Consider the following 27,116-nt stretch of genomic DNA (forward strand, 5'->3'; position numbering starts at 1 on the left):
GAGACTCAGCATGCTTGGGTGCCCAGCGAGGGCTGAATGCGCGCCGGGCACCTTCTCTTTTCCTGCATGTGAATGCTCTGCATCACAGGCTTTGTCAAAACGGCAAGCTGCATTTGCTTAACAAAACTAGCCAAGAAACTGGTTTCACTTGATTGTTATGAGACCTGTGCACAGAGTTGGCATGCTTCTCAATGCCTTTCAGGAGCCATATGAGTTAATGTGTACAAATGGATGTGGTTTTATTTTCCAAAAGCCAGATATTCTGGATGTGCTGCTGCCCAGAAGTTGAAATACTGCAGGCCTTTTCACCCTTATCCTTCCCCCTCTGTACAGTAACCTTCTGTCTTGCAAATCCTGGATGGTGACTAGTCGCCAGGTAAGGTTCTAGGGTAAGGACTTGTGCTGGAGCATTAATAGCTGAGAACAAGCTCAGTTATGGAAAAAAGAGCCAATACAACTCTTGGAGATGCAAACAAGAGAACAGGAAAGAGGAAGAAGGAAGTAATTCTGTGTTCTATGGCCTACAAATAAGAATTGACCATTGTCATTTCTCAGTGAGCTGCAAGGTGTGTGGTCAGCTTTCTTTTTGCACAGTGTATAGGTGTGTTGCCCTGTGTGGATCTCCAAAGGAGCTCAGTTCAAAGGAGTGTAACAGCGAGGTAAAAAGGCGTACTGGGAGGTGAGGTTCAGTGAAGCAAAGGGTTCATGAAGATTTTGGTGCTGTGGCCTAAACAGGGCTTCTTCTTACCAAATCTTCCCTTTCATCGGCTTTATACAATGAAGTGAGGTCATCAATGGAAATACCTACTCAGGCTCTCCTTTGGGTTCAGCTCATCTTGGTATTGTGTAGACTTCTAGATATGTCTCTGTATAATGTCAGTAATGTTTTCCATACCTTTGGGTACATCGGCTGCATTTGCACCTTTGAGATTTTTCTTATTCCTCAGTGACAACTCCTAGCATAGGTTCACCTTCCCTTGCTCCTGTTCCAGGCCTCTAAAGAATAAATTCAGCATCAAAGTGGCCCTGCAGATCATTTGATCGTTACCTGATCTGCTTGCGTGTAAGATCTCTGTTTATTCCCTTTGACTATTTTCTGAGCATCTGCCAGGAATAATTTGGGGGGTGTCTCACTGATGTTTAGGGCTAAAGGCAGGACTAGGTGAATCTCTTTAGGTCCATGAAATTCCTGAGTTTCATGGAATCACAGAATGGGTGAGGTTGGAAGGGACCTCTGGAGGTCATCTGGTCCATTCCCCAATTAATCAGGGCCACCTAGAGCAGGTTGCCCAGGACCATGTCCGGGTGGGTTTTGAAGATCTCCACGGGGTGAGCCTGTCCAGGCAGCCTGTGCCAGTGCTCTGTGACCCGCACAACAAGATGTTTCTTGACAATCAGGGGGAATCTCTTGTGGTCCAGTTTGTGCCCATTGTCTCTTGTGCAGGCCACCAGGCACAGCTGACGAGGGCATGGCTCCATCTTCTTTGCACCGTCCCTTCAGGTGTTTCTAGACATTGGTAAGATTCCTCTGAGCCTCCTCTTCTCCAGGCTCACAGTCTCAGCTCTCTCAGGCTCTCCTCACAGGAGCCTGTGAATGTTTTCCTCACATTTGTAGGCCTTTGCTGGACTCTGTCCGGTATGCCCATTTCTCTCTTGTACTGGGAAGCCGCGAACTGGAGCCAGCCCTCCAGATGTGGCCTCAGCAGTGCTGTGCAGAGGGGCAGGATCACCTTCCTTGACCTGCTGGCAATGCTTTGTGCAATGCAGGCAAGGATACCCTTAGTCTCTTAGTGACAAGGGCACACTGCTGGCTCCAGGGTCTTTTCTGCCAAGCTGCTTTCCAGGCTGGTGGCCCCCAACATGCCCTGTGCCCGGAGCTCTTCCTCCCCAGGCACAGGACCTTTTGAGACTCTTGTCAGTCCACCTCTCCAGCCTGTCAGGGTCCTTCTGGGTGGCTGCACAGTCCTGTGGTGTGTCCACCACTGCCCCCAGTTTCATGCCAGCTTACTGAGGGTGCACTCTGTCCCATTGTCCAGATCATTAATGAAGATGTTAAATAGGACTGGACTCAGTATTAACCCTTGGGGCACTGCCATGCCTTACAGGCCTCCAACTAGACTTTGCACCACTGACCACCTTCTGAGCCTGGCTGCTCAGTTCAACCAGTTTTCTACCCACCTTGCTGTCTGCTCATCCAGCCCGTACATCAGCAGCATCTCCATGAGGGAGTTTTGGGCACGATGCTCTCCCTGCCATCCGTCCGGCTGGTTGTTTCACTGTAGAAGCTTATCTGTTTGGTCAGGTGTGACTTCCCCTTGGTGAGTCCGTGCTGACTGCTCCTGTTGATTTTCTTCTCCCTCATGTGCATAGAAATAGTTTCCTCTGAACTGCTCCATCGCCTTCCCAGGGATCGAGGTGAGGCTGACCAGCCTGTAGTTCTTTACGTTGTCCTCCTTGTCCTTCTAGAAGATAGGAGTGGCATTTGCTTTTCTCCAGTCTTTGGGCACTTGATTTCATAACATTGCTTCACTGTCTGCCTGACAGCAACTTGAATGAGGCAGGGCACAGTGATGAAAGATTGTGGTGGATCGTGAGACGTGGTGTGTGCTGTGGCAGAGGGATGTGGTGGCCTGCAGAGCTCTTGCATTGCAAGGTCCGTTGTGGCTTCGGGCTCCGCCTTCGTCCATTCCTAGCTCGAGGTATTTAATGCGGTGTGTCTGAGCTGATCCCCAGAGAGCTACCTTGGCACCTTCCTATTTGTGCGCTTCCTGTTCAGAGGAATTGTTTTTGTCTTCTGTATCTGAGAATCTCCTGCTGTCTCCTTCCACACAGGGGCATTTAACTCTTCTTAAAAACATTTTCAGTCCACCAAATGCACTTCATGAACACCAAGGTTAGAATTTGCTATACTCTGAATACCCTGCTCTGTACCAATTCATAAACTTGATGTTGTCTGCCTTGTCTCAGTTTCTCGGTTTCAGTATTAGAGTTAGTATTCCATTATAAATTAGTATTATTTGTGGTTTTGTTTGTTTGTTCTGGCTTTTTTTTTTTTGGAGTGTCGTTGTTTATCGTGCATCTCAAAGTCACTACCAGTGCTGGAGATGTCTGTTGTGTCAATGTACAGGGTGATATGATTTCTGCCTCAAGAAAATACATTCCCACTTGAAATAATCGGAACAGGTAATTGTCCAACTCTTGACATTGTTCTCCTTTGCTAACATTCGTGGCATTACGGATAAGTATTTTTTTTCTTTTTTTGTTATAATTGCTACCTGACCTTTCTTTGGTCAGAAGATGGTTTAGAAGAGAACTAGGTGGGTACGTTGGGTCCCTTTGTAAGCCTGGAGTGATGGAGACTGAAAAAGGCCACTCCTGGGAGGCTGGCATTCTGGGAAAGGAGTGGGTGGGAACAGATAAAAGGTAGAATTGATAAGGGACAGGTCTTTGGATAGTACTTGGGGCGTGTTATGTTTTGCTGCTTCATTTGTCGCCAGAGTCCTGTCCCACGAAGTGATCTCATTAGATCTTTCCAGATGAATGTTTCTGCAGGATTTCGGTGGGAGATGTCGCTGGGGAACCAGGGTGTGTTGGTGGCACTCTTCCAGGCCTCCTGTACAGGACTCAGGGTAGAGGCTGCTTGTGCTCTGGTTTCAGCAGGGCCCCTCTGCTTATGGGTTTGTATGGTGTTGCTTCTTCCTTTGAGATGCACTCTAAGACCATGAATTGCTGCAGCCAGTGAAAACCCCCACAGCTCTGCGAGAGCAAAGTGTTAATTGTGGTGATCTAATTCTGGCTTGGGGATTTCCTTTCTGCAGCCCTGAATTAGTTTGTCATTTCGTTTGGACCAGAGATTTCACTTTGCTTCTGCATTAAATGCTTGGGCATTCTCGGTGTTTGCAGTCGAACAGTTGCTGCATTCTACCCCTGAGGGGGCTGCATTCCTCAGTCCCCGATTAAATGCCTGGGATGAAGCAGCTGGTGCGCCTTTGGCTCAGAGACAGCTTGCTTTGTCTTAGCTGGAATGTGTCCCCGATGCTTAAGTACTTTTATATATTTGAAATGCATTCCTCAGGGCCTGATACGCGGGGTTAAATAGTCGGAAATCCGGCCGGTCTGCATTACGGAGGGCTGCGTGGCTGCAGCCGGGGAGCAGCCTGCCTGTGCGTAGGTCTCTCCAGCTCTGGTATGTGCGGGGGCACAAGGAGCCGCTGCCTGCTGTCCTGCCCTGTGAGCCAGGAGGAGCCAGGGCCCTGTGCATGGCTCTCCCGTGCTGCACACCAGTGTCTCCGTGTTGTGTTCTGCCTGGGGTGGGAGGGTGGGGAACGGCCCCATCTCGTGTATGGGGGCTGGTGGGGAGGACAGCCCGTTGCTGCCCTTGCTGAAGCCCTAGGGAACGGTGACCTCTCCGCGGGGGGCTGGCTGCAAATGTGAGCCTGGCCGAAGGCTCGTGTGGCTGGTGTTTGGCTGTTGCACAGGATCGGCTGCTTCTCCTTGGGACTCTGCTGAGTTGCTGCCTTTTGGGTGTTGGTGATTATCTGCTTGTGGTCAGAAGAGGCTAAAGCTAGTTTAGCGAAAGTGGAGAATGGAACAGCCCTATAATTGGAGCTGGCTATTGGGGAGGATCCCTTGTTTGGGATGGCAGATGGATGCGTATCCACTGCCTGTAGTCTTGCTCGCTCAGGTGGGTCCGACAGAGTAACCTGCCAATGCCAGAGGGATCTCTGAGGAATGTCCTGGTGTCAGGGTATACCTGAGTGGTGGCACTGATGCCTTCCCCTTGGCATCTGGGCTTCCCTGTAAGGGTGGGGTGCGGCCTCGCCACTGAAGCTCCAAGCTGCAGGTGTTTGGATCTCTCAGTGGTGATGATCATGTTTTTGACCTCTGCTCTGTTAAGTCCATAAACCTCACTACGTTTCAGATGGGAATGATTCTTTTCCTTGTTTCAAGCTGTTCTGGCAATATATATTGCTTGGATCGTTTCTCTCAGGGTAGGGAAAGGTCTCTCTGAAATGTGCTGCTCTGGTGGTGAAACTTAGTGCTGCCTGGGGGTGCTTGGGTCTTCCAAGTGGGCTGACTCCTGCTCTGCTGGGAGAGCTGCACAGTCCTGGGACTGACGTCCTGCCAGCATTGGTCAGCTATGGGATAGAAATCTTTCTGGTTCTTTGGCCTCACCTGTCAGGAGTTAGCTTTGAGCACAGTGATTTTGAAGGACTGAGTTCAACCTTAAAGCCGAGCAATTCTGAAGTGCTTTGCTTTGTGTTCTTTTTGCTCCCAGTTCTCCATGAATCTCTCCTATACAGCGGGCTTCCCAAAGGCAATCCCACTGGTATGGTCATCAAAGACCATTTCTCTTTTATCACAGACGTAAGAGGAGGAACCCCAATTCTGTTAAGACTTCTAGTGCTAGATCTGACACGTGCTCCAGCGTGCTGCCACCTTGGCCATGGAGCGCCCAACAGTCTCTTGCTGCCTCCACAGGTAATGCTTTAGATGTAAAGCCCATGTTAAGCAGGACAATGTGAATGAAGCATAAGGCTCAAATATGTGGCCTGGTTTTGCTGCAAAAATTTTGAGGAGCTGCTCAAGCTGCTGTATTTCACTGATGACACCTCCTGCCTGCAGTGGCTGAGTCCTCTGTGTTCTGGTGGTGTTCCTGTGACCCCAGCCCGTGATAGCATTGAAAGCATGGGAAACCAGGCCCTGGTCTTGCTCATGAATCACCAGGAACATAGCAATTATTTTCCTGCTACACAGTCGATCCTGCCTTTAATTAGACATGTGCTGTCCTGCTGAAGGCAGTGGGACTGTACCAGCAGGGTTTGACAGCTGGACTTGAAATTCTCCTAAGAGTAAGCAGATCATAGAATCATGGAATGGTTTTGGTTGGAAGAGACCTTAAAGATCATCTAATTCTAACCCCCCCCTGTCATGGGCAGTGACACTTCCCACTAGACCAGGTTGCCCCATCCGACGTGGCCTTGAGCACTTACAGGGATGGGGCATCCATCCACAACTTCCCTAGGCAACCTGTTCCACTGCCTCAACAGCCTCTGAGTAAAGACTTTCTTCCTTATATCTAATCTAAACCTACCCTCTTCTAGTTTAAAGCCATTATTCCTTGTCCTGCCGCTCCACTCCAACAGAGTCCCTCTCCAGCTTTCCTGTAGCCCCCTTTAGGTATTAGAAGGTTGTTATAAGGTCTTCTCCAGGCTGAACAACCCCAACGCCCTCAGCCTGTCTTTGTAGGAGAGGTGTTCCAGCCCTTTGATCATCTTTGTGGCCCTCCTCTGGACTCATTCTAATACTTCCGTGTCCTTCTTATGCTGGGGGTCCCAGCGCTGAACACAGTACTCTAGGCGAGGTCTCATGAGAGCAGAGTAGCAGGGAGTATCACTTCCCTAGACCTGCATTTGATGTAGCCTAGGATATGCTTGGTTTTCTGGGCTGTGAGTGTACATTGCTGGCTCATGTTGAGCTTCTCATCCACCAGCACCTCCAGGTCCTTCTCCTCAGGGCTGCTCTCAATCCATTCTTCACCCAGCCTGTATTTGTGCTTGGGATTGCCCTGGCCCAGATGCAGGACCTTGTGCTTGGCCTTGTTGAACCTCATGAGCTTTGCAGAGGTCCACCTCTTGAGCCTGTCAAGGTTCCTCTGGATGGCGTTCCTTCCCTCCAGCAGGGAAACCCCACAGCTCAGCAGTTACCCAGGTACTGTTGGCTTGCTCACTCCTTGCAGCAAAATCACCCAACCCAAACAGCTCTGTGGCTCTGGGCCTTTGCGTCTGAGGCAGCCTGTGGGTCACAGGTTGTTTCTGAGGAAATGGGGAGATGTCTGAGTCCTGCTGTTTGGGCACCTGAACCTAGGAACACCCTAATAGTTTTAACTGCAGAAGCAAGAAGGTTTTGGGCAATTCTGGTGTGAACGGCATGTTTACAGTGCGGACCCAGTTCCTCTAGATATGTAAGTCTCTGGATATAGAAGTTGTCACTGCCTTATTTCAAAAACATTGGCCTGTTTGTCAGATCATTGTGGCTCCATGGTCATATGAGCTGGGTGTCTGACTCCTCTTCCTCTGGCATGCACCTGGCTCCCCCTAAGTGCTGCTGAGCTTGAGAAACACCACGTCTTTCTTTTGTTGAAGTCTGCTTAAAGCATGCTTGGCTGAGGAGACAAATGTCCCTGCAGCCTCTTGTCTGCTGTGTGCAGGAGGCGTCCTGGCACTGAGGCAGCCCCCACGAGCAGCCTGCTACTTCTTGTGAGAAAATGGGAGAGGAGCCGGGACATGCAGCCATGGGGATGGCTCTCCTGCAGGCACAGGCAGGAGCGTGAGGCTGGCCATCAGAGGAGAGCAGCAAGGTGACACCGGGAACAAAGGCGCCTGTGTCCTGGTCCCCGTCCCCAGGCAGGCACAGTGCCCTTGGCAGGACTGGTGTTTGGGTTGTGACACGGAAACATGACTGTGCAGACGTGGACAGCTTCATGCCTGTCTCTGTGTTAGCGTCAGTGTGGGGAACACAAAGGGGTCTCCTTGCATTAGCAGCATTTGAGTGGAGAGCTGGGGCTCTGCCGCAGACAGGCCGGAAGCTCTTTATTCTGTACCCTCAAGAAAACAAAGGTTCAGAAAAGAGTTCAGAAACCAATCCAGGCCTCAGGCAGACCTGGAAGGGGGGAGCAGACTGCATCTGAAGTACTGGGTATTTTCATCATCCCTTGGGTGCTTCAGCACCAAAGAGGTTTTCTCTGCTTGCTTGGCTGTGAAAACGTACCTTTCTGCATGTGGGGTGGGAGGTGTGGGGCGTATGGGCTCATTTTTCTATCGTACGAGTTGTGGGTAGGTACAGGGCGCTGGCCTTGGCTGCAGTAACTCTGGGCTTGCAGGCTGGATCACAGAATCATAGAATCATTAAGGTTGGAAAAGACCTCCAAGAAAATCTAGTGCCACTGTCCCACTACCACCAATGTCACACGCTAGACCATGTCCCCAAGCACCACGTCCAACCTTTCCCTAAACACCCCCAGCGACGGTGACCCCACCACCTCCCTGGGCAACCCGTCCCAATACCTGACTGCTCTTTCTGAGAAGAAATTTCTCCTAATTTCCAACCTAAACCTCCCCTGGCACAATTTGAGGCCATTCCCTCTAGGCCTATCGCTGGTTATCTGCAAGAAGAGGCCGACCCCCAGCTCCCCACACCTTCCTTTCAGGCAGTTGTAGAGAGCAATAAGGTCTCCCCTGAGCCTCCTCTTCTCCAGACCAAACACTCCCAGTTCCCTCAGCTGCTCCTCACAGGACGTGTGCTCCAGGCCCTTCACCAGCTTCATAGCCCTTCTCTGGACACGTTCCAGGGCCTCGATGTCCTTCTGGTACTGAGGGGCCCAAAGCTGAACGCAGCACTCGAGGTGCGGCCTCACCAGAGCAGAGCGCAGGGGACCGATCACCTCCCTGGTCCTGCTGGCTGCACTGTTCCTGATACAAGCCAGGATGCCGTTGGCCTCCTTGGCCACCTGGGCACACTGCAGGCTCGTGTTCAGGTGAGCATCAACCAGCGCCTCCAGGTCCTTTTCCTCTGCACAGCTTTCCAGCCGCGCTGCCCCATGCCTGTAGCATTGCATGGGGTTGTTGTGACCAAAGTGCAGGAACCGACACTTAGCCGAGACTTGGTCATTCCTGTGCTGAAACCCTTCCTGCCGAAGCAGGGGGCCAGTTCCCCTGAGCCTCTCCTGCACAGGCAGCTGTGGTGGCTGGGGTCACACAGCGCTGCTGTGCAAGAGAGGGGCTGTTCCCCGCTGAGCGGGGCTGGCTCTTTGGCCATTAGTCCTGTTTGGGGTATGGTTGGCTTTCCAGGTCTGCCCTCAGGATTTTGTTGTTCCTGGGAAATGGCGTAGTTGAGTGGTGTTTCAAAGGGTTTTGTTCTGATCCATTCATTCATTATTCTTTCTCCTTTTTTTAATTTTCCACCTCTAGATCTGGCTAAGTGAGCAGAGAAAGGAGGCATGGCTCTGCTAAGTGTTACACTTCAGCAGAAAGGAAGCCCTTGGTGGTGGCGTCCAAATTCTCAGCGTCACTATCTGAATACTGTGGTTCTCCAAGCTAACCCAGTAGCTCCATTAACCTTTTGTTCATGTCCTGGGGCTTTGCCACAGCCTCAGTAGTAATGTTGGGAGCTTTGTGGATATGAAAGTAGACAGAGGCAGGATTAAAGTTCAGAAAAGTAAGCCATTTCAGCAAACTGAAGAAACACAACTTAGTGGAGGTATGCTAATTGCAGAGAGGAGGAGGGAGCCTCAGACGTTTTCTAGGACCTCTTGTAGACAAGCAATAGTTTATAAGGGCTTTTTTAGGATTTAGCTGTGTATATATGTGTTGTGTGTGACTGTGCATGTATTTGATGGTTGTGTTGCCATTCAGAGGGAACGTAACAGCTAGAAAAATGGGCTGACAGGAGTCTCATACAGTTCAACAAAGGGAGATGCCAAGTTCTGCATGCAGGGAGGAATAATCTCACACATCATTACAGTCAAGGAAATGACCACCAAAAGCAGCTTTGTGGAAATACCGGGGGTCCTGATGGACAAGAAGTTGATCCACAGATAGGAAGAGCATTGACAGCAGGTCACTAGAGGTGGTTCTTCTGCTCTGCTCAGCGCTGGTGAAAGCATATCTGGAGGACAGTGTCAGAGTGGGTCTCCCCAGTGCAGAAAATACATGGATGGACAAGATTGTGCCCGTCCATGGGCACAAAGATGGTTAAGGTTAAAGGACTGGAGCATCTGTGATACAGGGAAAAGCTGAGAGAATTGGGACTCTTCACCCTGGAGAATAGAAGGCTGAGAGGAAATTTACAAATGTATATAACCTGTCAGGGAGTGAAGGAGATGGAGCTAGACTTTTCAGTACTGTCCAGTAACAGGACAAAGACGTGATGGGCAAAGAGTGAAATAGAGGAAATTCAGTTTAAACAGATTGAAACACTTTTTTTTTTTTCCTCTTTTAACTGAAAGCATTGTTGAATACTGAAACATGTTGCCCACTGAGTTTGCAAAATGGCCATCCTTGGAGATTCCCAAAACAAAATGGGACACAGCCCTGGGAAACCTGCTGTAGTTGAGCCTGCCTTGGGCAAGGGTTGGATAAGCCGATCTTGAGAGATCCCTTCCAACTGCAACCATTCTATGATTCTGCTGGGCCTGCCCCAGTGACACAAATTGCCTTTTTGAGAGAACTACTGTGTTTGAAAATCTGCCTCCTTCACTTACTGACCAATCTCTCTGCTAGTATCCATAGGCAGTGGGATTTCTACCTCTAGCTGATTGATAGAGGTTGTGTGTGAAGGAAGGGGTGACAAGCTCCATTCCTTCTCTTGCAGAACAGGAGAAGGCTGAGGCAGCTAGTTTAGGAGTGGGACGGTCAGTGTTCCTCAAGTGTTCGAGGGAAATAGGGGACTGTCAAACTTCTGTCTCAGTATTTAGGCGTCTCCCTCTCTTCGTTTTGGTCAGCACCACCTCTAGTCCCACCCACCTGCATTGCTAGGAAGCAGTCATGATATGTGAAGGATGTGAGACTGAAAGCTAATTTCCAAATCAGGTTAGTATTTACTCCTTCCTATGTTCACTCTGCTTTTCTAAGCAAGAACACAGCATTGACCAAAGCAGGAGACACAGGCTAACCAGGCTCATAAATTAAGTGGAGGCACAGCTTTTCATGTATACTGAACTGCTTGAGACAGTGGATGCCAGTGGTGAGAAGCTCTGCAAAGTGGGATGGCAGGCATTCTCACATTACGAGCAAGAAACAAGTTCTGGATCTTTTGGATACAGATCCATCTGTATGTGAAGCTCCGTACTTTTTCAATATAGAGATTTTTTTAGTTCCTCAGCAGGAGCCAAAGGTGAATCTGCCAAATGGGTCCAGTATTTGCTGCTAGCAATGTTTCTTGTTTTCTTACATGGTTAGAGCCTGTTGTTGTTTCTCTTGAGTAAAACCACAATATGCTGTTTGGAAATGTTCTTTGAGTAGGACTGACCTAACTGTTGAAGATGAGTGTTCTGTGGTCAGGATGGCTGTTGGTAATATTTCAGTTTGAAGCTAATGCTTCTTTCCCTTTTCCCAGTAGAAAAAAAAAAGGGGGGGGGGGAGGAAGGGGGAGGCGGGTTGAGCTTGAGGCTTTTTCTTTGGTTATGCAAGCAGGCCTGTGATTTTGACCTCACATTGCATGTACTACCGTTGACAATGTTCTTTGCATGTCGTACTTGATCACCTCCTCTCATCCTTTTGGATGTTGTGCTCAGAGGTGTTCAGTTTCCATAATTTGTCCCCATGTTTAGAGTTCATCTCCTTGTAGGGTCTGGCAGAATGCCCTGGCATTGAAGAAGGCCAGCAGGCCACCCTCCTGGGTGTATGACTAGGAGCTTACCTGGAGACTGGGGAAGTGATTGTTCCCTTTTACCTAGCACTCTGCAGGACACACCTTGATAACGTGTCCATTTTTCCAGTTTGGAGCCCGCAATACAAGAACAGTGTGGACAAATTGGTGTGAGGGGAGGAGGGCTCGGTAAGGTGTGCAGGGGCTGAAGCACTTGCTGTGGTAGGATAGGCCAAAGGGACTTCTTCAGCCTGGAGAAGGCTGCTCTGAAGGGACTTCATAAAGCCTGCCAGTGCGTACAGGGAGGTGGGTTATCGAGGTGATAGAGTCCAGTGGTCCCTGGCAGGAGTAGGAGAGGCATGGGGTATTGTTGGACTAGGAGGTTCTGGCTGGTACAAGGATGTTCAGTGAGGATAATAAAGAGGCAGGTGCAGGGGCCTAGAGAATTTTTTGATCCTCCTTCATTGGAGGTTTTGAAGACTTGACTAGACAAAGGCCTGAGCAACCTGGTCCAACTTCATAGTTGACCCTTGGAGCAAGGGATTGGACTAGAGACCTCCCGAGGTTCCTTCCAACCTGAATTATTTCATGATTTTGTGATAAAGATCTGTGAGGTACAAGGGATTAAGGGGATATTACTTCATTGTCCATTTGGACTGAAAAACCCATGGATCTAGTTTGTCTTGTTTTGTAAGAGATTGAAGTAATCAAATTTTATTTCATAATCATAGATAAACTTGGGTGACTTTTCAAGTATTTGCCTGATTTTGTCTTTAGAGGGGATCCTGAATGAGGATGTCACTGCTGAAAACATGCTGCAGAGCCTGCATTTCACATTTTTCTGTATTTTATGCGATGTTATGATTTTGAGCACTGAAGTTATTTATCTTTCATCTTAAAGTGCTTTAGAGGCTCTTTATACTTTTCACTAATTTTCAGCCTATCAGTACATTAATGAGAGCAATGGCTTATGTACTTCCAGTCTGTTATATTGTAGTTGCACTGCTCTGGATATTCTAAGAATTTATGCCACCTGAATTGTATTTGCAAGACAATTTTGTAGTTGCTTTCTATCTTAGGCATCCTGTAGCCGTTCACTTACTGTGACAACAAAATGTAATATATTCTGATTCACAAAAGCCTTTCCTCCTACCCAGATATGCTGTTAATATATTAATATATAATTTATACCCTCACATCTTTGTGTTGAGCCTCTTTTATGTGTCATAATCTCCATCGTACTCTGAGCTGGCTGAATTCCTCTGCATCAGAGTCTTGTTTCACTAATCCATGTTTGCTCTTTGTGGTCTTTGGGCTTCTGGTTTGCTAGTAAACTGTGAAAGTTTGTCATTCGTTTTTTTCTCTCCAGACTTGTGGTTTTATTATTATATCGCTCTAGTTGGAAGGATCTAAGTCATGCAGCTTTGGTGGTTTTTCTGTGTGTGTGTTTTGGTGCTCAGAAAATCTTGAAGTTGTGTGTTTCATCTCAATAGAGACATACTGTATGGTACTAAATTTGTGATTTTTTTTCCAGCTGTGTGAAACATGATTAACAGTGATTAGAAAAAGGGATAATTACTGGTCTCCAAAGAGACATTTGCTTTGGCTTTCACTCTTAGTTCCAGTAACAATCTTACAATTAATTTGTTCTTCCAGTGTCACAAGTGATTCTGTTGTGCGGTCACGTTTTGTAAATCTGGCTGTTGGAGTTACAAGTTGAAGTATCCAGTTTCCAGAATAGTGAAATGAAAATTGCATGCATCATGCTAGATCTAGTGTTTGCAGTCTTCTCGGTTCTTGATTACCTCATGTTGTCACGCATTACATCATACTAAATTTACAGTCTTAGCAGAGATAAGAGCAAACTTGACTACTTGATAGGTTTTTTCCTAAAAACCTTGCTACTGTAAATGGGAAGTGTGCTTTTGTTTCCTCCTGCAGAAAGACTCCCCTCTGAACAGCAGCTGAACAACCAGCGTGTTTCAGTAGTGCTCATCTATCTACTTAGGCATTTTTACTGTAATGACACCTCAGTCTGTACTACACCAGTTACGGAATCCCCGATAAGCTGTCCTGGCAAAACTCCTTGTGCTGCTGGTGAAAACAGTATTGAACAAAGCAGTCTGTAAAGGGAAAATACAGACCTGGTGCGTCTGTGTTTCAGCTGCCAGCATTTCACTGACACAGTCCTGTTGGTAAGGGGTTAACAGTGAGGACTAAGTAGCTGTTACCTAACAGAATTAAAAACAGGTTCTTTCTAGTCAGACTGGGCATGGCAGGTCACTTGGGTCCTGTTGAACTTTCTTCTCTAGCAAATAAAAAATCTTAATTCTTGCACAAGAACACTAATTCTACACCCGTCTTTTGTGATTTCCCCTGATAACTTCTAACTAATTTGAATTTTTATCACATCTATCTATCTATCTATCTATCTATCTATCTATCTATCTATCTTTCTTTCTATCTATCTATTTTTATTTTTTATTTTTATTTTTTTTAAGTCTGGCTTAACTGACTTCTAAGGAGTGGGATGTACTACTCTGATGTTTTGGTGTTTACTGAATGGAAATTTCTGCACATACCTGATAATGGTCCGTCAGTACTGTGAAGTTTTGAGTTTATTTAGTCACCAAAAAAAAAAAAAAAAGGCTGTGTCAGGAAAAAAAACACGTTGTTTAATAGGTGTAAAACAAAATACAAAACAAGGTATCTTGCAGTGTTGTGTTTAGTAGATAACTCCCAGAAGTGAAGTTAATTGTGTGAAGAATCGAGATTGTCACAGCAGCCTAACTGAGGCTTGGTCTGCACTTAGCCTCAAAAGCACGTCTGTGTGCATGTAGGTTCTGATTATTTTCAGTAACATAGCTATGCTAGTAAAATGCCTGTTAAGCAGTTTGTTTTGTTAGATTGTGATAAACTGCATGGATACAACTGCTGTGCCAAAGTGTGTTTTTTTTTAAGAAGTGCTTTTTTTTGATGGCCTAGCTAAGAAAGTAACATAACTGTAGGCGAAAGAGAAGTCGTTCACAGCTAGCAGTTCCCTCCACAGATGACTATTTTTAAATCCCTGTGTCAATAAATTCTTCCTATGTATCTTGCAGTGCAACGTATAGCATGATTTTATTTAGTAAATTCTATTTTTTTGAAGTCTGGACATCTAATTTGAGACTGTTTAAAATCTGTAGCCAGAAGCGCTAGAAGTTTGGACTATAGATGTTCCGTTCCCTTTGTTATTTTCCAACTTGCAGACTCTAGCAGGTCAACACAATGTCTTGCCTGGAATTTCCTTACATTCTAAAATTAGGAGAAGGATCTAAGAAACAATAGCAAATCAAGTCTCTAAATGTCCTGCTCTGGCTCGAGGCTTTGCTGTCATTTAGACTTTCACCTACTTCCTTTTTTCTTAAACTGATTTTACATTAGATAAACTGAATTAAAAAGAGCTCATGCTGCTCAAAATCAAACCGAATTTACTCTTCTCCTGATAAAGCTTTTCATGCTCCTGATGTCCTAAAGCAGTACAGTATCCAGCTCTGGTGCTGTTCAGCCCGTGTTTCTTGCTGTCTGTGTGTGGGGTGTTGTGGAAGCCTGACAAGCTCGGTGTAGCTGCGGCCGTGTTGGGCAGTCCCTCGCACTGCACACGCACCCAGCAGCACTTCCTGGCTGAGACACCTCTGTGGGAAACTGCAGAGGCTTGAGTCTACAGCACAGAAGCTTTTTGTGAGAAAAATCAGGTGCATACAACTCGTTAGCCCGTCTGGTGGGGTGAGCAGCTCTCTTCATTGTCTGTGTATCTTTTCACAGTCACGTTTTGCATCACCTTTACTTCCTTCCCCGTCCCTTGTCTGGCTTGTGTTATTGTGTTTCGCAGTGTTAGCTGAGGGTGCCCTCCCACCCCAAACTGAATGAATTTCAGTACCCCCTTAGCTGTTCCTGGGGCAAGTCTGTTTCAGCAGCCTTTTATACAGATGGATTACTGGAAAGGGAGCTGAGGAAGACCTCAAATTCTTGTTTGGTCCTTCTCAGTGAGGCTGTGTAGGCAGCCTTGACTCTCTGAACCTGTTGTCTGATCTGCAAATAAGCTTGAGATTGCATTTTCTCTTGCTTAGTGTAACTCCATTTCTGCCTCTGGCTTAGCACAGACAAGGTGATTACGTGGATTAGAAGTGGCTTGTCCTTGTCACTTCATAGACATGAGTTTTTACCAAGCTTCTTTTCAATTCTCTTTTTCATTGTGGGTTGAGTTGTTACCTCTTAAGGTCTGGTCATCTAAAACTCAAAAGCTGTTAGAGATAACTTAGAGTACTCATCTGTGATGTGGCAGAACCCAAGCACATAATCAGAGTCTTGTTTCAGTGTTATTACACGTGTAACAGTCTCTGCCTTGATCTATTTGTAGGTTATGGGTAAACGTCTTGAAACTGACTCTTTCTGTATCAGGTTAATAATGTTTGTTTGTTATTCCCAGCCATTCTAAAACAATCCAGGAAATACAGCAAACGCCACAGCCTTGATTTCCATCCTGTCTTATATCCTATGTCCAACAATAGCTAGAAGCAGCTGCAAGATTTGTCAAGCTAATAATTACAGTACGTTATGTTTAGTAAACATACTGAGAGGCTGTTTATGTCTAAAAGAGGATGATGGATGAAAGTTCTAATTTACTTCTTATAGGTAATGTAATTCACTTCTGAGGACAAGAGTAGGTGTGAAGAAATTGAACGTTATTGGACTAGCACACCTCTAGAGGTCCCTTTGACTCAACATTTCTGTGACTGATGTTTCTAGAAAGGAATTTGCTTTCCTTCTCTAATTCTTGGTTACTTGGGCCCTACAGATAGTTTGCTCACTCCTTTTCTAGTACAAGTGGCACAAATGTTTTCCCTGTTGTTGTAGGAAACTGTGACTGATGTCTTGACAAGCTGTACTGTACAGCAGGAATGTTTATGACAGCAGGGACAGGATTCAGTCTGAATGTCCTCTTACGTTTCTCCTTTGTTGGCTTCTCTGAACCATACTCATAAACATCGTCGGGTCTGTTTGTGAGCTCCTTTATTGTGACTTCCTCATGATGGGAGTATGTGAATGCCTAGGACGGGTGTTCTGTGTTTCCTAAGGTACCTGTTCATTTTGCATCCTACACAGGAAGGAGAAGGGCAGTGGGATAATAGAGATATTAAATAAATCATTAAGCTAAACTCATTACATTATGGGTTTCACCCTTGTCTCTTGTAGACCTTAATTGGGGTTCTCATCTGTGCAGTGACTGTACTTTGGGGCCCTCAGCAGGAGGGAGATTGAGAAGAGATGGCATTTGTCTCCAAGGATGGATGCTTGCCCTGAGGTGAGACAACACGTTTTCCACAGAACTGCTGCTGACCCAGTTTTGTTCTCTTCCTGTCCTAGCCTTTCTTTAGGCTTCTGAACCTGCGCAAACTGGGCCTGAGTGACAATGAAATACAGAGACTTCCCCCTGAGGTTGCCAACTTCATGCAGCTGGTGGAACTGGACATCTCCCGTAATGGTAAGGTCAGAGCTCAGTGAGGGAATAGATGCCCCACAGTCTTGTTTCTTTGCATACTGCACTGCCATGTGCATTTCTGTTCTGAGAGTCAGAACAGTTCACAGTGCTGCAGAGTGATCTGTCATGGGTCCGGAGCTGTGAAAATTTGCTTGTTTTACTGTGTCTCAGGCTGCCACCAGTACCTGGTGGCCCATTTTCCACATGATGGATTCTCCTCAAGCCTCTTTTTTCTTTAATGTTTGTTTGTTTGTTTGTTTTCACAGACATTCCAGAAATTCCTGAAAGCATCAAATTCTGCAAATCCTTGGAGATCGCAGACTTCAGTGGGAATCCCCTCTCCAGGTAGGAAGGTGTATGCAGCCTTTTTGTACAGCTGAGAATGAGAGTTGAAGTTCCTCATCCTCCCTAGCTTTCTCTGGTCTTCATCTTGTAATTGTTTTCCCTTGAAGTTAAGGCCTTGTATCACCCTGCTTTTGCCAAGACCTCCTGCTGTCTGCTCTCCTGACACGTGGAACACTCAGCATAGGGGAAAGTTGGCGTGGCCTCTGTCTTCTGCAGGGCCTTTGGTTTGGACTTAGGAGGCTTTATTCATACTGATGCCACTGGTGTGAGAGACTTCTGTCCTCTTGCATTAAGTTTCTTACTCTTTCCCTACTCCTTCACCATGCTGCACAAAACAGAACGGATGGAGACTGGTTGTGTTATGGAGGAGTACAGAAAGCCTTGCATGCTATCCTTTGCTCTCTCAGTCCTTTTTGCTCTCTGTCGCTTACAACCTAGGGTGGCCATGCTTTGAACCTGTTTGGTCAGTTTCCATGGTAACACAATGCCCAGAACTATGTCTGGGAGCAGGGATCTGCCTTCTCTAGTATTCTCTCTCTAAAGCTCTTAACGCATAATGATCTGGGAATTTAAGTGTGGCTTCTCTGCCTCAATGAGCTATATTTTAAGGCACTGATGTCTTATGTATTGTCTGCAAGGGTCCCTGGAGATGCCAGCCTGATGCCAGATGCCTGCTGCTCTTGTGCTCCTGGGCAAGTGCTGCCTGTCACCCTTTAAATAGATTTAACTCTGCTTCCCTCTTGTGGTGCCAAACACTGTCAGAATGGGAGAAGCTTTTCAGTCTTTGAGAATCCCGATGCCACAGGAATGAGGAGCATTTCTTACCCTACAAGATACTTGTCAGTCTTTTTGTGGCCCAGAATTCATCAGGAAAGAAGGATTTCTCTGCTTTGTGGGTCTCTCCCTGCTCTATTGTACTTCGGAGCTGTTGTGATTGTACTACTTGGTCCTGGTGAATTCAGCAGTGTCCTTTGCAGCAGTATGCCTTACTGGGTATTTGGATTTCTTGGTAGCCCTCCCATCTTCCAGGTTTAAATGATTGTACTGCAGAGAGCAGTGTGCATACTTGGACATGTAGTGACTTTGTTGCAAGGAGTTTTGTGTCTTGGAAATGGGGCATATCCTGGGGTCAGGAGCTGGGGTCAGAATTGGTTCCTGCCTGTCTCATTTGTACCTGTTTATACCAATTGGAATAAGACTGGCTTTTGGGGGATTTGAGTGAGTTCAGCACTGATTTTGCATGCAGAATTGATGGCGCTTTATTCTGTCATGTTTTCACAGACTTCCTGAGGGTTTCACACAGTTGCGGAGCCTGGGCCATTTGGCCCTGAATGATGTGTCCTTGCAGAGCCTCCCTAACGACATTGGAAAGTGAGTATGCTCCTGTTCCTCAGAAAGGAGGGGAGGGCCAGGGTAGGAGCACTGTGCTATTGGGGGTGGCAGTGCTAGCAGGACTTGTTGGGCAAGAGCGTGCTCTCCCAGCTACAGCTTGCTGCTGTACTGAATATGCTGTCTGACCACCTCTAAGCATTATTCTTGTTGAAAGGCAACCTTTTTTAAAAGTTTCTTTCCTGGACTCAGCTGCTTCTACTCTTCCTCGGTCAGTGGCGCAGGCAAGGTGTAAATCCAGGTCTCTCAAATCCTCTATCTTCTCTCCTTCTATGAGTGCCCGTTTGCCCATTTCCAAACAGGTTTGGTCTGTCCTGTGATGTTGAAGTGACTCATGCTTCTAGCAAATAACCAAGGGAAACCTCGTGGTGCTTTGTCCATGAGGTGCAGTGCCCCTCCCATGGGATTTGGCTTTCTACATGTGAGGGATTTTTATCTTTTTGGGCAGACAGTCCTTTATGTGATATCATGTTATCTTGCCCCAAGTTTGGACACTGTGTTGTAGCCCCCTGATTTTGCAATAAGGTGTCACCATCATTACAAGTAATTTAAGATATATTTCCCCCTTTCCCTCATCTCCATTTGTGTGTACACATTTAAGCATATGCATTTGTGTGGGACATGAGACACTGTCACAAGGGAAGGGATATGAACATCTCCTTGGTACCTCTGAAGCCCTATTGAATGAATTTGGCTTTCTAACTCCCTTTTCACTTACAGTTTAGCAAACCTGGTGACTTTGGAACTACGTGAGAACCTGCTAAAGACTCTACCAACGTGAGTATCTGTTGGCTTCAGGAGTCTCCTGCCTGATAGTTCAGACTCATGGGCTTGCTTTTTTTATAGTACAAGATTTAGAACTTTGATTGGGAGGGCTCAAACCTTTGAATAAGTTAGCTGCATCATGCAGGTTTTCTGTAGATTGTGTTGAGGAGGGAGAGAGATAGTACAGGTCTCAAGAGCAGGGAAAAATATTTGGAGTCTATCCTCAGCATCTGTGTCAGAAATGATTTGGAATAGACAGGGTTCCACACAAAAGCTTCTGGAAATTCTGGGAACCTTTTTTCCTTGAGAGGTGGAACAAATGATGATTGTTATGGAAAAAGAGAAATACGAATACATACTGATGTGGGTGTTGGAAGAACTCTGTATACAGTGAAGTTAGTAATTTGAATGTCTACAGTATATTTTGCTTCTTATGTCTATTTTCTTTCTGATTGTTCTGGTTGAGCAGTTTGTGGGAATGGGGGGGAATGGCTTTTCTGCAATGGGTAAAAAATAAGCTGGCAAAGGAATATTCAAGGTAGAAAAGGTAAGTCATATCAAATGTCTCAGAGAGTTAGGAATAGAGCTAACTTTCTGGCAGAGGATATGTTTGGTGCAGCTGACGCTATCAAATAAATAGAATGTGGAGAATTAATAAGGCTGTACATCAATCTTTGATCTGGAGCCCGTAAGAATTGTCTGCTGAGTTTTCTTTGAGGTTTCATTAGCACTGTCAGCTTGTTTTCTGCCTGCTTATCCATCCAGTTGATGGTTACAACCCCAGTCTTCCTTGAATATACATTGGAAGGGATTCCACCTGACTTTTTTGAATAGCAGTAAGTTTTGGGGCTACACAAACTCCCCAGTGATTGCACGAAGTAAGCAAATATTGTCACCCTTCCTTAGTGTCCTCTTATTATTCATGGCAAGCATTCAATCTGGCTACCTGTGTTTTCCTCTGTGCTTTCCTGCTTTATTTAGATAAGTGGGCAAAAGAGGCTTCTAATGATGTGTTCAAGCAGGGCTTTGATAATAAGCAGTATCAGTAAACAGTTCAGGCTTTAGTTTTGTTTCTTCTGTGATAGCTGTACCTCCCTCACTGCAGGACATTGCTGTGACTCATGCACGTCCTTTTACAGATGGTTATTTTCCTCCAGGCTTTGCAAGTACAGGGTTTATCTGGCTGTAGAATTAATGTGTCAGTTTTGACCCTTTAGATAAGACATTTCCAAAAGGGAGCTGACAGTCTGCACGGGTCACCTCCCAGGCTTCATACCTGGTGACTATGAAGTGATAGACACGTAGTTCAAACTAACACTGTCATCTTGTCTCTGATGCCAAAGTTGCTGGATCTTTTGTGCACAGAAGTTGAGAGCATTGAAGCACTGTCACAGAAAGGTGATGTTAAGAGGCTGGCTGAGGGGACCCTACGTGGAATATAGCCACAAGGGAGAAGGCAAGAGCTGAAGCTCCTCATGTCAGGCTGAGAACAGACAGGACAGAGAAGTTTGGGCCCTGGCATTGGGACCCGCTGCTGTCTGTTTTGTGTGTTCTGTGTTCACGCAGGCAGATGCCACCACTATGATAAACTACGTAAGAGGAGCAATGGCTACATCCAGAGCTGGCTTTTAAACTGCAGTGAAGAATGAGTAGCTTTTCACCATCTAGGAATCAGCAAGTAAATAGATTTTGAGAATTCAGTCTGTGAACAGACTCATGGTTTCTGGGAAGATCTCTCATGCCCAGTGTTCCCTTGTTTACCTGAATGAGGCCTCTACACTCCCTAGAATGATGCTTGTAGCACGTTCTGAGTTTGGGGATTTTTCTCTGAGAGTTAAGTCCATACTTAGTATTCATCCTGCAGTGCAATTCCAGCTTCTTTTCATTTTTCCCAATTGACAGGATGATTTCCAAAAGTAGAAAGTGCCTTAAAAGACCAAGGCAATTTTTGTCAGGTCTTTCAGTCAAGCATGAGATCTGTACTTAGTGTGGTTACAAACTGTGCCCAATAATGGCTCCAAACAAGTCCAAGTGATCTTGCCAAAGAGAAGAATGACTTATAAAAATGGATGATGTTTTCATTTTGCAAGTTTACTGAGCGCAGTAGATAGACAGACTTAGGTACTCTGAATTTGTGACAGTGTCCTTCCAGTTTTTGCTGTGATCTTTTAAGACACTGTCATTCAGTGTCTTAAAAGATCCAGCTTACAGTGACCTTGACTTGTTAAAACTTAAATTCAGTGGTTGGCCTTCTGTCAACTGACTTCTGAAAGAGTTTGTCTTGTACAACTGGTTATCACTCCTCATCTATTCCACGTAGGTGGGGCACAGCTTGCCAATCAGCTGGGAAGCGTGGCTCACATTGATGTATTCTCGTGGAATGGTATAGAGAGATCTGTACTTGAAGCATGTTGTAAGACCTCATATATCAACATGAATTCCATGGCTCACTTTTCCCTATTTTGGGAATTCAAACTGAAGATGCTAAGGGAGAGTCGTGGCTGCTCCACCCTTCAGAGAAGTCAAAGAACAAATGTGCAGTCATAATGAGATACTGCTGTACAATAGAATCCTTCTGACAATACTGTTGATAACCTTTGTTTGAGTGAATATAATATCTCAAAATCTACCACTTCATAAGGTGAGTACTTGTTCTTCCTGTGTAGTCCCAATATTTTTCTAGCCTGCTCCAGGCAACACAGATCTGTTTTTGTTTTTTCTTTTTTTTCTTTTCTCACAGGTTTCCAGCCTCCAACTTCCTGAGTTTGGGTGGTGTTGAGATGCATAGCTGTATTTACAAACAAGTGCAGTGATTTCTTTATGAGATCATTTCCCTATAAAGAAAAAAATAAGCACTGAAGACCATCCATTCTGGGGACATAGTCAGGCTTTAAATGGGAATTCTGCCTTAGTGTAAAGCAAGAGGCAGCAGCCCCTGTTTGGGAGAGTAGGTGTTGGAGTTGATGGGGTAGGACTGAAAGCTGAAAACTTGTGGACACCTGGACCATGTCAGAAGAACTGAATCCTGGTGTTGTGGTGTTGACTTTTCATCAGCAGTTTATAATGTGTTTGGATAGTGGGGTACGTCCTAGGGACCACCAGTGTTGACAGGCTTTGTAGCACAGTTCCTGTGTAGATTTCTTGCAGTATCTTGCCCAGTGAGCTTCTTGTCTGTACACCTTAACCTTTTCTGAGACATCATGCCAGTGTTGTCTTTCCTTTTGTCTTAAACAGCTTGTCCATCCCATTTGGGGAGATTGGGGCTCTTAAATTTGTCATTCCTGCCTCTCCCTGCAGCTATGCTCCCCTTGCCTCCCAAATATGTATTGTCCTCTGCTGATTCCTGTTATTTGTAACTCTGTGCTCAGGTTCCCATCCTTGCAACAAAAATTGGCATCAACGTTAAGGTGTGGCTTGTCATCTATCACGTTTTTGCTCAAAAAGTATTTTTTTTTTTTTTTTATAGTGGAGGGGGAGAGGCCAAATTGGTATCAGAGTGGAAACTGACCACTTTGGGACTGATGGTGCTAATGAACCCAATTCCCTGGTGCACATGGTCTGGCCGGGGGAGGGGTGCCAGCTCTCCTAAACTGCTTGGCTCAGAGGGAGTGTGAAAAGGGGCAGGATTGCCCCTCCAGTTTTAGGAATTAGTCAAAATTATGTTATTTGTGAGATGTGTGTCCCTGATGCTAACCCTCCTTTCTTTCTTTCCTTCTTTTTTTCTTTCTTTCTTTCTCTTTTTCTATTTTCCCCTTTCTATTCCCTGTATCTTGCAGTTCACTCTCATTCCTTGTCAAGTTAGAACAGTTGGATCTTGGTGGCAATGACCTGGAAGTACTGGTAGGTGAGGGATGGTGGGGAGGGAATATGGGTGGTTGGTAGGGGTAGCACCTGTACCTTTGTGGAAGTGTTTTTTTTTTTTTTTTTTTTTTGTCTGAAATGCAAAGAAATAGACTCTCGGGTTGTTCGGGAAGATTCTGATCTGCCCAGGATGGCCTAGTCATTGTTCCCAGTATAATGTTTTCTTTGTGTGTTGGACCTGTCTCACTTTCTACTATCCTCATCCACATCTTGCTCTGCTTTTTCCAAGCCCTTTTGCTCTGAGACGTTCTTTGTTGCTATCTGGCTGCCTAAGGATCTTTTCTTTCCAATGAGGTTCTCTGGTACTTTCTTTCTCTGCTGTGTTACACTGCCACCAGCTGTTGTTTTTCACTTCTGCTGGGCTGACTTTCTGCCTTTCCCTTCATAATTTAATTTCTCCTCTAGAAAGTACAGGACCATTCCATGCTGTTCCTGACAGTTATGTCAGCCCAGCATATGGTGTATACCCTGTGGATCGGGGTGCCTCCATGGAGGGCTCTAAGCCTAAGCATGCTGAGAGCCAGTGCATAATCTTGAATTACAGCTCATCTTGACATTGGGGGAAATCCAGTGATGTTCTTTAACTTTGCAGTTGTGGATCAAGCTGTTACTGAATCCCGTTCTTAATGTTCTGAAATGCTTTTTGGCAGAAAGCCAACTAAAATGGGAGACAAAAGAGATTTTGCAGCTTCCTGTGCACAAAGCTGCAGCCCGCTTGTGAAAACAGTTGGCTGACGCTTGAACTGCACTTGAATGGTGCTTTAACTCCTAAATCAAACGCTCATCAGTGTGTGTTGTGTTTATAGGTAACAAAAGGAGCAATTCTATGAACACGTCTACCATTGCTGATAGCGCTGCTATATCATGTTGGGATTGCCGGTGTTAACCAAAAGCTTTTACTCATGTCTGGGAGGAGGGGGAGAAAGACACATTTCTACTGTGGGGCCAGCATTTCCAAAACCCTGTTTGGTTCTTGTCTTGCTTGCTACTGGACAGTCCTTGCTGTTGTCTTCCATGTTTTCTGTTGGGAGCTTCTGCAGCCAGTATGCTAGCCCAGACACTTCCAAACATTTGCCTGCAGTATTGTGGCACACCAACACACTAGTTTCATAAACCGTTTGATGAATGGTTTTAGGAGGTGTGAAAGCAGTAACAGTATCAAGTTTTGAGGAGTTTTAGTGTGATTTGGAATATCCTAGAGCAGTTTCTCCCCTGGAAAGGACTGACACTGCTACTGTCCTGCTCTGTTACAGCCAGATACTCTGGGAGCGCTACCAAACTTGCGTGAGCTTTGGTTAGACCGGAACCAACTCTCAGCCCTGCCTCCAGTGAGTACTTGTTCAAGTCTTTTGCTTCACTGCTTTGTTCCCTCCCTGTACTGCTCCCTTGAACCACAGTGTCTCCTTTCGGATCCTAGGAGCTGGGTAATCTCCGCCGTTTGGTCTGTCTGGATGTGTCAGAGAACAAACTAGAGCAGTTGCCCAATGAGGTCAGCGGGCTAGTAGCACTGACAGACTTGCTTCTGTCACAGAACCTGTTGGAATGCATTCCAGATGGGATTGGTGAGTACTGTGTGATGGGGAGCAGAGCAGGACTTGAACTTCCCCAGAAGTGCTCCTGTGGGGAGGCTTCAGGCAAGACAGTTTGTAACGAAGTATTAAGGCTTGATGGACGTAGTTTCTGTAGGTGAGTGCAGAAGCAGCAGATGATGCTGGTGAGCAGAACTCTACAGGACACGTTCAGGTTCTTGATCTGTACAAATGAAAGCTGTGAACAAGCATGGTTGGGAAGAAGGGTAGTGCCTGTATTGTTAGGTTAGGTAATCCCTGATGGGAGGCATTTCAGGCAGGCAAACATGGGACAGCATCATTATCTCTGTGGCTTAGTTCACACCTAGCTTGTTGCCCTGGCCAGGTCAGCTGAAGCAGCTCTCCATCCTCAAGGTGGACCAGAATCGGCTGACGGAGGTGACAGAGTCAATTGGGGACTGTGAAAATCTGTCAGAACTCATCTTGACAGAGAACATGTTGACAGTAAGTACACCAGCAGTCAATCCTCTCCTGTGCTGTTCAATAGCTACACGCCAGGGATCTTATCCTATCTTCTCACCTCTGAGGCAGGTTCTTTAGTGTGTTTCAGCTGCTGTCCTCTTAGCTTCTTTGCAGCAGAGGTTCACCTAGCTCAGAGACCCTTGAAGACCCTGGTGGAAGCTGCTTTCTTGGTATTTTTTTCTCAGAAAAATTCTCTAGGATAACCAGGATGGATCAATGCAGAAACGCATCCAGTCTCATGGGAGAAGGACTACAAGAAAAGCTATACTTGGCAAGGGGCCATGGTGTAGTGTAGCTTAAAATCTCCCTTATCCAAACTGCTCACAATTTATTAATACATCAGTATTGGAAATGGACAGGTGACCAGGAGAAATATCTTGACTAGTGGTGTGTGCTGTGCTGAGATAAATAGTTGACATGTAACAGCCTGTGAACCTGCAGGAAAACCTATCCTGAGGTTGTGGAAACTATACTGAAATCTCATCTCTGGACAGAAGGCAGCTTCTTTTTTTCCCATCCAATAGAGGATTTTATGCCCATTCTGCTGTCTTATCTTTAGCAGCTACTGAATCATGTCCTTCCTAGGCCTTACCAAAGTCCCTTGGGAAGCTGACCAAGCTGACGAACCTGAATGTGGATCGGAACCGACTAACATCCCTTCCAGCTGAGATTGGAGGCTGTGCCAATCTGAACGTGCTGTCCTTGCGAGACAATCGCCTGTCCCTCCTGCCAGCAGAGCTTGCCAACACCACCGAGCTTCATGTCCTTGATGTGGCTGGGAACAGGTGAGCAGCAAGAGGGGTAAACAGGCTTGTAGGTGTATTCCTAAGGAGGCTGCTGGAAAAAGCACTATGGGCTGGGCCATGGTGTGTTTTGGGAGACTCTGGATCTGTGCTGATCATGGGATCAGCAGTTTAGAGAGGTTGCTTAAAGCTCTGGAAAGAGGCTGTGTCTCTCAAGCTTTTTGCCTGCAAAGCATAGGATAGAATTGATACAGATGCATGGGGACATTTTTCCATGTGTGAAACAAAGATCAAGGGAAATCCCTGGTCCACTGTATTCATGCTTCCAAATTCTGTAGTTGTATGTCATCAATCCTCAGGTAATTGGTGACCAAGCCTTATGCTTTTCCCAGTTCCCAGTGGTTTGAACCACTCAGCAATCAATTGTTTGTAGCCTGCTACAGGTCTGCAATTCATGCAGGGATGGAGATGTTTTTTTTTTCCTGATTTGCATGTGATTCCATGGGTGTTTGCATACTCTGACTGTGGGAAGATGAAATTTCTACCAGGTGCCATGTCACATGCAGAAGTGTGATTTGGGGCTTTGCTATTTACAAAATAGTCTGCAGGTAGACTAGTTCAAAAACTTCCATTTAAAACAAACAGGAAAAAATAACCACAGTGTGCAAACATTTGTGATCTGGTCTGAAAGCTTCTGCAGGTTTTAGCTGCAGTTCTGCTAGCTGAGGCTGGTATTTTTGTAGCCGTTGGAAGCTGACCAGAGCTTCTGTTTGGAACATCATCTGTACAGTGATGCATTAAAGTGGCATCTTTTTGTTTTTCAAACCCCTCTTCAGAGTTCACCATTTTCCACATGGGAAATGATAGGAGTTGTCACCTGCTAAAAACTGATTCAGGTTCCTTGTGGTTTGTGGGGATCAGTCCCTGGCTGTGGAAGAGCAGCATGCAGCTTGAGACAGCTGCTTCTGTGTGTACAGAAGTGAGGGATTCCCACAGTGGCTAGATCCTGTCCTTCTCTAATGCAGATGAGGCAGTCTGGAGCTGAGTGGAATTGCCTTTGTTACTAAATAAGTT

The 27,116-nt window shown here is 46.0% G+C and overlaps 1 protein-coding gene across 37 annotated transcripts in view; it reads left to right on the top strand.

Moving 5' to 3' along the window:
* SCRIB (scribble planar cell polarity protein) overlaps positions 1-27,116 on the top strand; it is a 117,123-nt gene that overhangs the window by 5,970 nt on the left and 84,037 nt on the right. For all 37 annotated transcript variants that reach the window (XM_084509176.1, XM_084509154.1, XM_084509165.1 and 34 more), the window contains exons 2-10: positions 16,774-16,891; positions 17,155-17,233; positions 18,515-18,604; positions 19,343-19,399; positions 23,164-23,227; positions 24,502-24,576; positions 24,666-24,810; positions 25,163-25,281; positions 25,885-26,084. In XM_084509176.1, the coding sequence (XP_084365302.1) occupies positions 16,774-16,891; positions 17,155-17,233; positions 18,515-18,604; positions 19,343-19,399; positions 23,164-23,227; positions 24,502-24,576; positions 24,666-24,810; positions 25,163-25,281; positions 25,885-26,084 (947 nt within the window). The remainder of the gene's footprint in view (positions 1-16,773; positions 16,892-17,154; positions 17,234-18,514; positions 18,605-19,342; positions 19,400-23,163; positions 23,228-24,501; positions 24,577-24,665; positions 24,811-25,162; positions 25,282-25,884; positions 26,085-27,116) is intronic.

Source organism: Aythya ferina (assembly GCF_964211825.1).
Source record: "Aythya ferina genome assembly, chromosome: 2".
In the NCBI taxonomy this organism is placed as follows: domain Eukaryota; kingdom Metazoa; phylum Chordata; class Aves; order Anseriformes; family Anatidae; genus Aythya; species Aythya ferina.